This window comes from Mirounga leonina, unplaced genomic scaffold (assembly GCF_011800145.1).
Source record: "Mirounga leonina isolate KUSES-001 unplaced genomic scaffold, KU_Mleo_1.0 Mir_126, whole genome shotgun sequence".
Classification (NCBI taxonomy): Eukaryota; Metazoa; Chordata; class Mammalia; order Carnivora; family Phocidae; genus Mirounga; species Mirounga leonina.
The window spans coordinates 7,496,349-7,512,167 of NW_023270314.1; the positions used below are offsets into that span (position 1 = coordinate 7,496,349).

The window sequence follows — 15,819 nt, forward strand, 5'->3', positions numbered from 1 at the left end:
CGGGCTCCCTGCTCAGTGGAGAGCCTGCTTCTCCCTTTCCCTTTGCCTGCCACTCTGCCTACTTGTGCTATCTCTGCCAAATAAATAAATTAAAAAAAAAAGAAAAGAAAAGAAATAGAAGGGATATGTGGTTTTATTTTAACAACAGATTTTTTCCATCTACAAGAAGCATAATGATTATTTTCCCAGAGCTTTAAACTTTCCATTTGAATGGTTCTCTAACACACCAGTTTCTTCCACTTCCATCCCCATCCAACAACCCATCCCCAATTTACTTTTCATCTACTTTGACAAATTTATCCTAGGTAACTCATTTAACCCTAGGCTCTGTTTAAGTATCACTTTCTCGGGAAAGCCGTACTTTACTCCTGTCACTACCTATTACCCCAACTAGGTTAAAACTTGCAGTTAGTTTTTATAACTGTGAAGTACTATTGCTATATTATTACTATAAAGTCAGGGTCATAAAGAATGAGTTACCTTCCCAAATTCATGACTAGTAGAATGAGTATCAAGAGTATCTGAGTACTGCCCATCAACTTTTCTCTCCTTATACTTTGTGTTCTTTTTTATGCAATTCACTTTGAGATCTTCATTAAGGCAGATAGTACCTTCCTCTCCCCAGGGTTCTTGTTTAAATGTTCCTGATTTCATTTAGCTGATATTTTTCTTGCTCCCCTCTTGCTACCAACTGCTTTCCTTATTTTTCTTCTTCTGTCAGTCTTAGAGCTGTGAGGGCCTGAGGGGGGCAGGGAACAGTACCTTTTGTGTTTTAGGCTAAACCTCCTGAATTATCTATAAAAGGTTGATATGCAATTTCTTGGCTGCTAATTCTTTGAATTTGGAATGTATTTTAGAAATGACGCAGCATTAGTATCTCTGATATATTTTAATAAAAGTCGTGATAGTTAATACAGGCAGCACTAGCTCTGCAAAGTTGTGTGGATTGTAAAATTGACCATGCAAGCTGAAACAGTGCAAAGCAATCCTAATAAATGGGAAGAATTAAGGTCATCTGATCACTTAAAAAATTTTTTTGTCAGAATATTAAAAATTCTTTTATTTTCAGTGAATATATGGGGAAATTAAAAAATGGTAAAACCAGTATTTATTTAGTACATTGTTAATATAAACATTAGAAACATTGAGAACAAATGTTTCATTTGTATTAAAATATATCAAATTTAGTTTCAACAATACTTGCCTTATTCTCATACATAAATCATGATTTAGGGTGAGCATCTTTTCTAAGCCTTGGCAAACTGTCATAATCCTTCCTAAATTTGGATCAGTTGCAGCTGTTACTAGTTTTTATTGTTGTGTAACTACTTATCACAAACCTAGCTGCTTAAAAGTCCTCACTTAGCTCACTATTCTCCAGGTCCTAAGTCAGGGCCTGTTTGGCTGAACTGTCTGCTTAGGGTCTCACAGGCCAAAAACAAAGTGTCAGCTTCTAAGCTCATTCAGATTGTTTGCAGAATTCACTGTTTCCAGGGGTTTTGGTCTAAAGCTCCCCTTTCCTTGCTACCCATCAGATGGAGGCCACTCAGCTCCAAGATGCACCTGCATCCCTTCTCACATGCTTCCCCTTCATCTTTGAATCCAGCAATGGTGCACTGAATACTTTCTGCACAAATCTCTCTGATGTCGTCTTCTACTACCAGATGGAGAACACTTGGTTTTTAAAGTCCTCTCCTGACTGGGTCAAAGTCCAGCCAAATAATCTCCCTATCTTAAGGATAACTGACTTGGCACTTTGCTCACATCTGCAAAACCCCTTCACAACAGAATTTAGCTTACTGTTTGGCTGAATAACCTGGTGACTAGAATCTCAAGACCATCTTTAGAATTCCGCCTGTAGGCACATTTACCCCATGCCCTCAATATTTTGAAATATCTCTGATACCCTTTAATGTCAAGTACACTAGTAGATTCACTTCCTCTGAAACATCTTTATTCTTTTTGTTACATTTCTTCATTTCTATTGATAATTTTGCCTTCCTTAAGTTCCTCTGGCTGCATATCTTGGGTCCCTAGAATATTGGCAGTGTCATTATTCCCATGGTCAGTCATCTTCTGATCACATCTGATTGCACTTTCAGTGCCACCACCTTGTTTCTTTGCTGCACTGTTACCTTTACATTATAATTATAAAGATGACAGTGCAGCAAAGAAAACAAAATGACCCTGTGGGTTTATCAATGGGAAACAAGGAGGCAAACACAAACACACACTCTGCCGTCTGTATAACTAAGCAGTGACTATTCACCAACAGAGTGTGCTCCATGATGATTCTTTCCTTCATCTCTTTTCCAGTTTGATTAAACTGAGGTTTTACCATATACATTTTTAAATTTTATTGGCATACATTCTTTTCATTTTGAAAAGTTCTATTCCTTTCATTTTCATAACTGCATCATCATTCTCTCCTGTTTCTTGTTCATAATTCCATCAACTTAAGGATTTAATTTATGGCCTTTATATTCTGCATTTAGTAATTCTATTTATGAGAAAGGAGTACGTATTTGTAGAGATTCAGCAGAAACAATAATCTACAGAATTAGAACTCCTTTCTCTTAATAAACAGAATTATTAAATGCATAATATGAGCTATAAGAGAAATCTTTAAAGAAACAGAAGTTTCTTTCATTGCCAAGTTTATATTTTGTGAGGGACCCAAAATCTATCATGTAGCCAAGAAGTATAGTATCATCTTGGACACGTTTTATTATATAATTTTCAGGTAGAGTTTTTTTCCAACTAGCAGGGTAAGTAACTATGGAATAACAAGGTTATGGGTACATATTCCCAAAGGAAATAATGATGATGTTATTTTTATTATTTTAATTAATTTTACCTCAGGCCATGGCAGAGACTTTCTTATCTGTTCTCTCTGTAGTCAGGAAGGTCTCTCTTTTACTCGGCCCATTCTTTCAGTAAGGATGCAGATTATTTCAGGTATCTTGTGTATATATATATATGGTGGCATAATCTCTCATTCCCATCTGAAAGTTTCTGATATTTGTATGTTTCTCAGTGCAGCCCCATTTTCTATTTTTACTTGTATCTCTGGTTTGTGCTCGCGTGTGTGTGTGTGCGTGTGTGTGTGTGTGCATTTATAAGGGAAAGCTGGATGTTTCCCTTACTTTCTTGGCAGAATAGCAAGACTCTTATTAAAGTATCTTTATTGCAATTTTTTTCAGCATTCAGATGTTTTGCATCAAGAAGTCTTTCTCCAATATCCAGACCATATACACATGGAAGTAGAAGTCTAGCTCAACATTTTGAGTATACTTTTTAATTACATACACATATACCCCTAAACAATATAGCATTGGTTTGCATATTGTTAAACTTCAAATGAAAGGTAGCAAATTATAAGAATATATGTTTTACTGAATATTTGTGCAGCCCTTGTAATCTTCATTTATGTATAGGGACTATTTTTAAATGGGTATTTATATAGCTTTCAATTTTTTCCTATTACAAATAATGCTACAATAGCTAGTAGACATATTGGGGTGTTGGTTATGCTTATGAACTGCTGTAGGTATTTCAGATTGTTTTCCAAAAATATTTTTATCAATTTACACCAGCAATGTACAAGTTTTAATTGCTCTGTATGCCTGTCAGAGTTGATATCATCACCTTTTTTATTTTAACCATACTGAGTGGTATAAATTGGTATTTCATGTTTTTAGTTTGCATTTCTCCGAACCTAAGTAAACTTTTCATATCTTTTTTGCCATTTGGATTTCTTCAAGTGAGCTGTTCTTTTACTTTGTCCATTTGTCAACTGTATAATTATTCTGTTAATAATCTTTATCAGTGGGGCGCCTGGGTGGCTCAGTGGGTCAAGCGGCTGCCTTCGGCTCAGGTCATGATCCCAGGGTCCTGGGACTGAGCCTCAGGTCAGGCTCCCTGCTTCTCCCACTCCCGCTGCTGCCCCCCCTGCTTGTGCTCTCTCTGTCAAATAAATAAAATCTTTAAAAAATGGTAATAATCCTTATCAGTCATAAGAACTACAGCACTTCTACTAGCATGTCATAGCATTTTGTTGCTGTTTTTTGTAGTATGACAGGCACAGAAAGTTTTACATTTATGATAATGGTCCAATATGTCAATCTTTTATTTTGGTGCTTTTACTTAAGAAATTTTCCCTTGCCTACAATTATATACATACACTCCTATATTTCCCTATAAAGGTTTGATGTTCTACTTTTCCATAGTAAGTCTTAAATCCACATGATAGTTTTTGTAGGTTTTAATATTTATTTATGGGTAATCCATGTCAGAACAATATATTGGTTTATAAGCCACTGATTTTAATACATCAGGATTTGGATTTAGTCATGGATCAGAATACCATTAATGTGTGTTTTCCATTTAATTCTGAACTCTCTATTCCATTTTGTTTCTGCACCAAAACCAAACTATATAAAATATTGTCAAAAAGATCTTGTCTATTCTTGCACCTTGCTTTCATATAAATGTTAAGATTAGCTTGTCAAGTTTCACAAAAATGTTTGGATTTTTTTTTTTTTTAAAGATTTTATTTATTTATTTGATAGAGACACAGCGAGAGAGGGAACACAAACGGGGAGTGGGAGAGGGAGAAGCAGACTCCCCGCCGAGCAGGGAGCCCGATGCGGGACTCGATCCCGGGACTCCAGGATCATGACCTGAGCCGAAGGCAGACGCTTAACGACTGAGCCACTCAGGCGCCCCAAAAATGTTTGGATTTTAATCAAGATTACTTCCAATTCATTTATTTGGATTAATGATAATGAACTTCCAATCTATGAACATCCTATCACTTTCCATTTATCTGGGTTTCTTCAATATGCCAGAAAAAAATTTTATCATCTTCTCCATAAAACCTTATACCTCTCTTATCATATTAATTCATAAGACTATCATAATTTTTGTTACATTATATTATAAATGTAATGTTTTAAAATTTCTATTACTCTGATTTTGGATATTGATCTTAATATCCAGCAACTTTACTGTATTCTATCATTACTTCCAGTTGTATGTTCATAGATTCTATAAAATTATCCATTTGGATATCATCTGAGAATGAGAAGCTTCTTCCAATTCCTGCTTTTAATGAGAATGCTTCCAAGTATTCACCATTAAACAAAGCAATTGCAGATTTTTAATACATTATTTTATGAAACTTTTTTAGCCCTTGTTTTTATTGACTAATAAGTATTTTTTAAAATCAATAATTGGTATTGAACTTTAAAACTATTTTTTTCTGTTTCTATTGAAATTTTCACATGGCTTTTCTCCAATGGTGATGATTTTCTGAGTCAAAATCTTTCTTTCCTGGGATTAACCTAACTTGTTGATAATGTTTATTTTTGATATTTTAATGGAGTTGGGGTTTGCCAACATCTTCGTTTTCTTCATCTATCTTCATAATACACTTAGCTTACAATCATTTGTATTTTGTGTACTGTCTATAAAATTCTAAGTGTCTAGTGTTTTTGTGTGTATACCTGGGTAGAGATGGGATTAGTTTAAGTTCTAGATGTATTCATTTATTAAAGACAAAAATTCCTTGGAGTTATATTTTTAAATGTTTTTCATTTTTTCAATTCATTGCCTTTAAGTTTTCACTAGCATCTCAATTTTTTCATTCTGCTTTAACTGTTATTTTGTCTTTTAGTCCTTTCATTTATTAGTTTAAAAATTCTATTGCTTCAACAAAAAGCACTGGCCTAGATCAGAATTCTACTTTTGCTTCTATTGCTTCTGTATTTGTTTTTGAACTATGAGTAAATCGCTGCTGTTGAACATATTTTGTCATCTCTAAAATGAATTTAATATTTCCTTTTCAGCTCACATATGTCCAATGAGTCTCAAGTAACATGACTGAAAACGTTTTAAAACATTTTGAAAAAAATCTGGGGAAAAAAAGCCACCCAAGGATTTACAGGTTTATCTGCAGTATCTTTTTGAACAAATGCATCACTTGTAACAAACGTTACTGTCCAAAGCATCATTGGCATCTTTTGGAACATGAATGAGAATTAAACAGCTTGCATCCTCCACAGCAGACTGAAACTTCTAGTCTGATGTTACAAGTTATCTCTAGCTGATCTGAGAACCAGAAATTCACTAAGCATGGTAACTATTTTGAAGACTAATGTGAAAGGGCATTTAATAAAGTATAAATGGTGTGCTTTTAGCACATTAATATATTCTCTTCATTTTATAAAAGATTTTAAAAAATTATAAAAACACTTTAAAGTACCTCAGGTCCCAATGGAAGGTGCTACTAAATTATTACTGTGTGCGAAGAAAGCTCTTCCTGAATCCTTAACTACAGAGCATACTTTATTTTGGGGGTCTTTATATTTGTCAACATCAAGTAACAATTAATTAGGTTTCTGACCTCATGCTACATGCTGTAGTTAAAATGCAGTATCCAGGGAGTTAAGAGGTATGCAATTTTTTTTCTTTTTAAATATACAAATTACATTAGTTAGAAAACATGAAAAGAAAGTCTTAAAAGTCCTGCAGTCCAATGGACCCAGTAAAGCATTGAGATCTTGCAAATACCTCATTTCAGAAAACTAGGTTAGCACCAAATAAATTAATTCAAATCTAAACATACAAAATACCATACAAAAGTATTTGCTGCAGTGGCATTTAAATGTTAGGTGACTCAATACCATGGTACAGGTCTGTAACATCCCTGAGGTATTGTACTTAGATGGTTTTTCTGCTGGCCCCATTCCTATGATAATTTTTATTCATCTAAGTATTACTTCCAATTTGGGACTATTTCTTTAATGAACTAGAACATTTGGCAAATAAGTGATTTTGAACAGGACTAAGGAACACATACAATTTCTAAGGGAAGTGCTCCAGCTCTGGATTAGGAAGAGAAAGGAATAAAAATTCTCAGAATTACTCTAAGACAAACTGAAAGATCTAAAGAGTTGGGGTAAAAGAATAATGAAAAGTACTGGGAAAAAATTACCTTTAGAAAAGTCGACTCATTTTCTGCTATGAATCTTTTGTCTTTTGGGAACAAGGATATTAGCCTGAAAAAGTGGTAAAAATGTATATATTAAGGTATCTTGAGTTCCACTTAAAGAGAAGTAGCTTTCACATTGGACTTAGTGACAGGCCTGAATTATATTTATTTTACCACCTAGTTTATTTTTCACTGGATCTTGCAGAAAGCTAAATCTGTAGGACTAGATGGAGAAATAAAGTTGGGCAAAGTTCCTCTACTTTGATAAAACTCCCATTCAGGAGAAAGTGACTAGGGTTCAACAGCAATTCAACATTTATTTTACTATGTCAATACCTCAAAAACATGTACAATCTTAAAAGATGAACATACAGAGTCTAAATAAGGTCATTTTTTAAAATTTTATTAGTACTGTTTACCAATGGGAAGATGCAGTTTATTTACACCAGCAGCCATAGGGGCAAGGGGAATACACAGTTAGTTAGCAATCTGTATAGGATGGACTACTTATGCAAAAATAATAATCTCCAAAACAAAGAACAGTGGTGAGCTTCACTACACTTCCCCAATGATCCCAGCATGCGATAATGCCAGGCAATGGCCCCTGGACATGCGGTGGTGGGAACTAATGTATGGAAGAAAAAGCCACAAACCACAAAAATTTGTAAAGAATCCCTTCCCCCCATACACACACACACACTCAAGATACATAATAGAATTACAGGGTGATCAATATACTTAATTGAGTAAGGAAGGAAGGATAGGAATTCTGCTGTTAGAGGGAAGATAGGTAGGGAAAGGGAGAGTTCCTAACCACTGTCAACTATATGGTAGGGAGAATTCACTCCCCAGAAAAGAAAGGAGTTAGTTTGTCCCCTCAGGGCACCTGTTGGAGCTAGCCCACCTCATACCCATCCAGGACAGGCCTAGGGCTATTGCCCTAATAATGGGAGGGCAAAAAAACAAAAACAATAACCAAGAGGGAGGTAATATGAACCAACAGTTATTCAAAATTACTTTCCACTTCTTCCTCCTGTAACCAAGAGAATGACCAGAAAGGAAACAATAATGTCATAATCAGAGCTCCCTCTCTGAAGAAGAGTGGACCATGACCTTACCTTCAACCTGTTTCCCAGACATTATCTGGAAGGAGGCCAGAGTTTCACTTAGACCCTCCTTTCCCTCTGCATCCCCTTAGAAGGAGATGTCTATAAAGTCAAGGGCAGATAACCCAATATTGTTTTAGCTCTTCCCAAGCTTTAACTTTCTAAAAAGCACAATTCTTGAAGACCAATCTATAACTATATCTCAACACTGACCAGGACAATTCTAGGGGGAGAATGCAGTAATAGACAGTCCTGAGGCCCTATCACTATGGTTCACTTAATGTCTATATGTAACAAAAATCAGCCCATACAGTCCAAACAGTTCCTTCTGGGATAAGGAAGGATACATGCACAGCAAGGGTTAGAGAAAATAGATCAGGACCCACTCCATCCCTGTGTGTGTCAGTCAGCCTTTACTGGTCTTCTGCTTAGGTCCTAAGAGGCAGTATCCAAATGGAGGTGGGAAGATGTAACTCCTTATGAAGTAGGACACAGCAGGAAGGCATCTAGCAAGGCAGTCCTATAGGAAAATGCTTAGGCATGACACTGCCTTTCATACACAAAAAATTATGTTCTCTCCCCATCTTAATCCCAACAGAGGAACCCACCAGAAAGATTCTTCTCTGGATCTCCTAAAAGAAAAAGGAAAAAAAAAACAAAACCCAAGAAAAAAAAAAAAAAACTTAAAAGAAGCCAAGGAAAGCGAAACTGGGCAGGCTTAAGAAGCAGGAGCATCAAGAGAGATGAATTGAAACTGGTCAGTGTGAAAGCAGGGTAGCAGGCAGCACCTGGGGTCGTGAGCTGCACCAGATAGGCAGTGGAGCAGGGGACAGTAGGAACATGGGGCCAAGCCAGACAGATGAGGCTGGGCCCCTTACTGGGGCACAGAATGAGGTAAGAAAACATTTCAAATAAAGCAGCACCGTTCCCGCTCACTTTGGGGTTCTCACCCCTCTACACTTCATAAACCCTCGATCAGGGAGTAAAGTGGAGGGTAGTTTTGATATGTGGCTCACATTTCCCATCCTTGCCTATCCCATTCCCTGACTCCTGACAACAAAAAGACAGCTCTTGTTGTCAAGAATGTCCAAAAGGGACTGAATGGAAGGGGCTGCCCCTCCTGAGGGGCAGAGGTGGTGACAGTCTAGAACAGAGCTTTGACTGCCCAACCCAAGAACAGGGGCATTCAATAGGATACTGTAGTCAGATGAGAGACGACCCAGTCTTGCTCCTTGGCTCCTAGTACTAACCCATTAACATAGAGGGCAGCTGGAAGAGGTCCCCTCTGGGCTCAGCTTTCAAATCAGTCTCCTGCACAGCCACTATGCTCTTCTATAATTCAGGCCTAACCCTGGCATAGGAGGCAGGTAGTGACCTGGCATAATGACCAAGTCAGACACATGGACTGGCTAGGTAACTAGTAACTCAGAGTAAGAAAATGACTGCCCCACCAAACTGTTGTTCACAGCATAATATATCCAGGTATGAATCTTGCAGTTTAAGAGATCGTGCATAGTTGCAGAGGCCCCTGCTACCTCCTTAAGGGATCATAACTAAATCCTCAGCCTGCCTGGATAACCAAGTTGTCCATTTAATAAGCCTATGCCACCGGGTGGGGTGCAAGACAAAGGGCTCTGTTCAGCAAAAGGTTAGCCCTTGTCCCCAAGTCCGTTCAAGTCACTGTAATGCTGGACCTTTGGGAAACTGGTAGCTTTGACCTTTTCTTCTTGTTGGAGCCAAGATCACAGAGCTTCCCCTACCAGATTCAGTTGTAATTCTTTTTCTTGGTTTTCCCAAATTGGAACTGTTAATATCCAGATCTCATACCTGACTTTCATTTGTCTTGGAGAAATCCAAATCAGAGGCTCAGAGATCAGAGGAGCAGTCCCACTGAGGCCCAACGATTAAGGCCTGACCATCAGCTATGTCCAAACTGTCAGTTATCCAGAAAGCCCTTGACATCAGGCAGACGGAAAGGCTGAGGAACCAAAGGATTTATACACTGGGCACACAGCTGCTCACCTGTGCACTGGGGACAGTACAGGGATCTTGTGCACTTCCTGGTGTAGAGATCAACCTGCATGGTACGGTGCACAGGATGCACAGCTCCTCCTGCCCAGGGTTTCAAAGCTGATTCCAGGTAATATACTTATAAAAGGATCCGAATTCCTAAATTCTCCACTTTGGGTTTTTAAAGGCTAGGATGTTCAATGAGAATTGGGACTTTGTCTGATTTCTTTCTTTTTTCTTTCTTTCTTTTTTTTTTTCTTTTTTTACTTAGATACCTAACTTCTCCAAACCACAGGACCGGTCTATGTTATTGTCCTGGTCACTCTCTGACTCTCTCATGTTGCAGCTACTGGAATTCTGGGGGTGAGCGTTGCAGCTGCTGATCAGGCCCATTCCCAGATTCTCCAGGAAGGGAGCAAAGCGGGAGGCGGCATGCTCCTTTATCTTCCACTGGCTGAATGCCAAAATCCTTCACGCTACCAGTTTCTGCGAACTCCAGGTAGAAGTAGCCACACTTGACCGCCCGGTGCACCTCAAAGCAGAAGCCCAAACAAGAATCCTCTATTAGGTCTACGTATATCTCCTGAGCGATGGCCTCTAGCTTGTTAGTATCCAGGTTAGCCAACGAAATCTCCTCCATTTTAATTTGTAAACGACTGTGGAGAGGGCGCTCGTATTACTCACAGCAGCACCGGCAGCAACACGACGGGCTCCTGGGGCCGCGCCTAGGCCTAGAGGCCTGTCAGGGCCGCGTCCTCAGGCGGCGGGGGCGGCGGCGTCCGCGGTGCACAGGCAGAAGAGCAGCGGCAGCCAGCGGCGACTGCTCCGGAACCCCAAGTCCTTCAGCTTCTTCTGGCGTCTCCCGGGGTCTGGGACTTTGAGCTCGGGCTGGCCCGGGACTCGCCGCCGAACGGTCTCCGCGCCTCAGCCAGCACCCCCGGCCTCTTCCGCTCCCAGGTCCGGGCTCAGCCCCGCCTCCCGACTTCCGCTCCTCAGCCCGCCTGCGCACTGGCGCCGCGCAGACTCCCGGTGCTTCTCCCTCCGCGCAGCTTCCTGGGAATCCTCGCAATTTATGAATACTGTTGGGATGAGCTAAACGGAGCTGACTTTCATTATCTCTAACGTAAAAGAATCGCAAAGATGCTATTTTATCTTGTTTTGTTTGTAGGTTTAAACATTCACTAATGAATTCAGCACTCATGCTTAGTTGACTCCCTCAGGAAGATGACGAATAATGCCGTGCACATTTGTGGTATGATCCAAAATACGATTTTAGGAACAGTTCTCCGGATACGTTTGAAAATTTGACTTATATAATTGACTTGTAATCATTTATACTACTGCCGCACTTGTCATTTAAATCCACTAGATGGTGCAAGGAAACAAATTACAATATAGTTTATCTTTCAGTCTTTAAGATTTTTTTTTTAATGAAGAACTAGACACTGAAGACATATTTCACATATATTGATCCCATGAACCTAAGGCGTTTATCTCATTTATAAGTCCCTTAAGTCCGTGTGATCATAAGTAGTCATCATTTACATCTCTAAAATAATGCGAAGAGAAATTTATACGTACATTCTCTGTTAGGGAAGAAATGTGAAATATGTTAAATACACTGGGAAATAAAGGAAGCTTTTCCTAAAATTATGCAGCATGAGTGTGAGACTAGATCCTGTCTACCTGAGTTTAAATCCTAGATCCAACACTTAGCAGTTCCGTATTTCTTTTTCTGAATAAAGCTAGTCTCTAGTTCATGGTTAAGATTAAATAATTTTGTAAAATATCCTCATGTGACAGCGCCTTACATGTAAGCAAGCATTCAGTAAATGTCAGCTTTTTTAATCATATTAGTTTTGGACCAGAATATATTATAATAAAAACACTATAGTATTTCCTTCACTTTTTGCTAGTTTTTTGGTCCCTGCCACCACCGCTGAAATAGAGTAGCCTCTTGATTTTTATAATTTATCAAAAAATAGCTGTAACTAAAGAAAGAAAAACGTAAAAAATATGTTCTCTCTGATTCTATAATTTCTTTTCCAGATTAAAGGAAAATATAGACATACATTTTTCCAGGCAGATACAAATAAGTATTTTCTAGTATTATGATTATCAGAACACTCTTATTTAGTTTTATAATTCATTCTTATTATCTCCCTTCATATTTTTATGAGTAGAGGGTTAAGTACAAGTTAAACTTATTTGGTGAATGAGTAATTAACCAGTAGTTGTACCCATCCAAATTTTCTTTCTTTCTTTTTTTTAAAAGATCTTATTTATTTGAGAGAGAGAGTGTGTGAGAGAGAGAGCATGAGCGGTGGGGAGGGGTAGAAGGAGAAGCAGACTCCTCAATGAGCAGGGAGCCTGAGATGTGGGACTTGATCCCAGGACCCTGTGATCATAAACTGAGTGTGATCATAAACTGAGTGGAGGGCAGACTGAGCCACCCAGGGGCCCTCCTATCCAAACGTTCTGATTATGTATTTTATCATCTTAAAAATCACAAATTGGCAGATATAAAGGATTTTGAAAGCCTAGGCTATTTAAGATTCATAATGATAATTTTTTTATATATAAGGGAGAATTTTTTTCCACTAGAGCCTTTGTATAATTTATATGTTCTCCATTCAAAAATTGGTATATTTTGACATAAATTGGAATCTGCATATAGCCATATGCTAAGCCATAAAATATAATGATTAAGTGCACAAGCTCTTGAGTCTGACTGCCTCCTACCAGTTACTATCTGTGTGAACTTGCCCTATCTACTTAACTTTTGTAAATCTGTTTTCTTATTGCAGTGACAGTTCTCATCACAGAGGTTTGTTGTGAGATTTAAACATGACAATGAATATAAAAGTCTTCACAAAGTATCTAACAAATAGTATATAATATTGTATATATGCTATTGTGGTATGTTTGGTTAGGGAAGAAAATACAGATGTAAATAGAATTGCTTCCACTCACTCCTTCTCTCTCACATCTTCTGCAAATCTAATTTAAAGCAATGCTTTGGGGCACCTGGGTGGCTCAGTCGTTAAGCGTCTGCCTTCTGTTCAAGTCAGGATCCCAGAGTCCTGGGATGGAGCCCCGCATCGCATGGGGCTCCCTGCTCTGCAGGAAGCCTGCTTCTCCCTCTCCCAGTCCCTCTGCTTGTGTTCCCTCTCTCGCTGTATCTCTCTCTGTCAAATAAATAAAATCTTTAAAAGAAAAATAAAATACAGCAATGCTTCTCAAACCTTAATGTGCATATAAAACATTCAGAGATTCTTTTAAAATGCAGATTATGGTTCTGTAGGTCTCAAGTAGGGCTTGGGTTTCTGCATTTCTAACATACTTTGATGCTGCTGGTTCACAGACCACATTGAGTAGCAAGGAATTAAAAGAGCTCTATAGTAGACAAGTTTTTTCATGGTGACTGGCTCCCATATAATTTGTTCTGGTGAAATTATCATGAGAACCTTTGCATATTTGATTTTAACAGAAGAGAATAAGAGATTGTTTCTTAGACCCTTAAATCCTCTTTATATTGTGAGAGTTGGAACCAAAATCCTCAGTTGATTTAATGAAGGGTCATCAATAAAATTTACTTCAAGATATATACAAACAGATCATCATATTAACTGAAATTCAAATAATCAGGACCATAGCTAGGTTTAGAGTTCCTGTCAATATTTTATCATATTTATTCTTAGAATAGGAACACTATCATGTCATTGAAAATTTGCTTTGATGTTCATCATCACCTTATCTCTCTTCTACTTATTTCATTTAACTAGATTGCCTTACTTCTTATTGAAATGTACTGAAAGTCTTTATGTTAAATCAATGCCATGCCACAAAAAGAAGTTAGAAGGAACTCCTTAGCTCTATTGCAATTAATAAGGTTGAAGATATTTAAGCCTTTGGTATAAAAATGAAATAAAATAAAATAGATACTCTCAGTTAAACTATCTTTTCAATACAAAGCAAGTAATGAAGATTCATAAATAAGTGATCTTCAAAGAATATGTACATCATATAAGCTTAAAATATTTAGTGTACAAATTAGGTAAATATAAGGAATTTATTGTGAAATTTTGTCTTTGATTATTTTCTTCCCATTCAATTATAATATATGCACTGAGAGATCCGCTCTTTCAAAGAGGAATATATTTTAAATTGTTATCTAATGGTTTTTACTAAAGACTGAAAAATCTATAAAACAACCGTTTTTTTTTTTAACAGTTACACATTTTTTGTGTTCACATAAAATGGAAAAGTGAGATAGTGGAGTGCATCAGGGATAAACCTGGGAGCCAAAAGACTTTGGTTGCTGTCCTATTTCTGCCACTAATTTATCAGGTGACTTTGGGCAAGAAGGTGAATTCACATTTGTAAAAACAGCGGGACTCACGTTTTCTGAATGTTTCTTTTAAAACTAAATTTCCATGAATTGAAGAATCTGAGAAAATCGGTTTCTTCAAGTTAAGGGTCATGTAAATTCTTATATATTGGCCTGCAAAGTTCCTGCAACTTTGCAAAGTTCCTCAACTGGGTGACTGAGGGTTTTCTTATTACAGAACAATCTGCTCTACTACCCAGGGCATCTTGAAGCACCTTTAGGGTTAGGAAAATTATTCATCTACCGAATATCAGCTGGGTGTTGTAATTATCTTGCCTAATATCTGAAGGTGTTATTTGTAGATGTTCATTTTTAGTTGAAAATTTTCATTTCTGTAATGATTTGGCCCCTATGAAATTCACTTTTACTTTAAAATATTCATTAAATTTTTACTCGTTTTTCTTTACTTACCCAGGTATTTAAAAAATAAGTGAATAGTAAACCAGAGAGGGAGGCACCATTTGGCCATATGGTCTTCTTACTTTCATTGGACCATGATTTATGTCAGAAATAAGCTATGTAGTATTATGCCTTCTTGTCAGTAGTTTGCTAAGAAAAATGTAGGTGTGTCACAACTCAGCAGTAAACACATGTCCTCCCAGGCATGGCCAGCTTGAAGTTTCAAATTCATTCTCTGCCGAAATCCATTTTTCAGGATTTGCATTTAAAAACTGATTATCATGCTTTGCGTCAGATTCTGAGATGCCACAATTTGATATTAGATAAGGGTGTCATGCTACAATTGCAATGTCTAAAATAAATTTACGATTTTAATCTGCCCTACTAAACTGTGAAGTCAAGGTGACTTAGTGAATTTTGGCATTTATGACAACTCTGGCTTATCATCTTCTAAAGAGAGAGACACTGTAATCCTGAGCTAACTATAGTTAGTAAGTAGTGTAGTATACTAATAAAAATTTTAGTACTTAGCATAATATAGTCTTTCTTAAACAGCTGATCTTTCTATATATCAATTGTTCAGAACCAGTTCGATCTATAGAAGGACTCCAGAGGCTCTCTGGAATTATTACCATATATTTGTATGTATAGAAATATGTTTTAAAAAACATTTGAAAAGTATTTATGACACTGCCTTGTAGGTTATAAGTTATTTCCTTAAAAAAAAAAAAAGGACCCTTCCTGCATGAGAGAGTACATGGTAGTGCAGAGAAAGATATATTCACCTTATATATAGACAAAAGGAAGGGTCCAGAAAAATGTAAACTTGAACACAGAAAATAATTTCTGATTAGATAATATGGATGTGGCAAGAATTAACAAAGACTTTTGAAAATGCTTATTTTAAAGAAATTTTGAAT

General features: G+C 37.3%; 1 protein-coding gene and 1 pseudogene across 1 annotated transcript; both read right to left on the reverse strand.

The window, feature by feature from the left end:
• LOC118008970 overlaps positions 1-10,183 on the reverse strand; it is a 36,087-nt pseudogene extending 25,904 nt beyond the window's left edge.
• Positions 10,184-10,356: 173 nt separating this feature from the next.
• ATXN7L3B (ataxin 7 like 3B) lies at positions 10,357-11,078 on the reverse strand. Its single transcript, XM_035002117.1, has one exon. It carries the CDS (start codon positions 10,748-10,750, stop codon positions 10,457-10,459), a length of 294 nt encoding a protein of 97 aa, XP_034858008.1. The 5' UTR covers positions 10,751-11,078; the 3' UTR covers positions 10,357-10,456.
• Positions 11,079-15,819: the final 4,741 nt, after the last annotated feature.

Bases quoted from the DNA above. Each gene is read 5' to 3' on its own strand.
- ATXN7L3B (XM_035002117.1), bottom strand. From the start codon at position 10,750: ATGGAGGAGATTTCGTTGGCTAACCTGGATACTAACAAGCTAGAGGCC.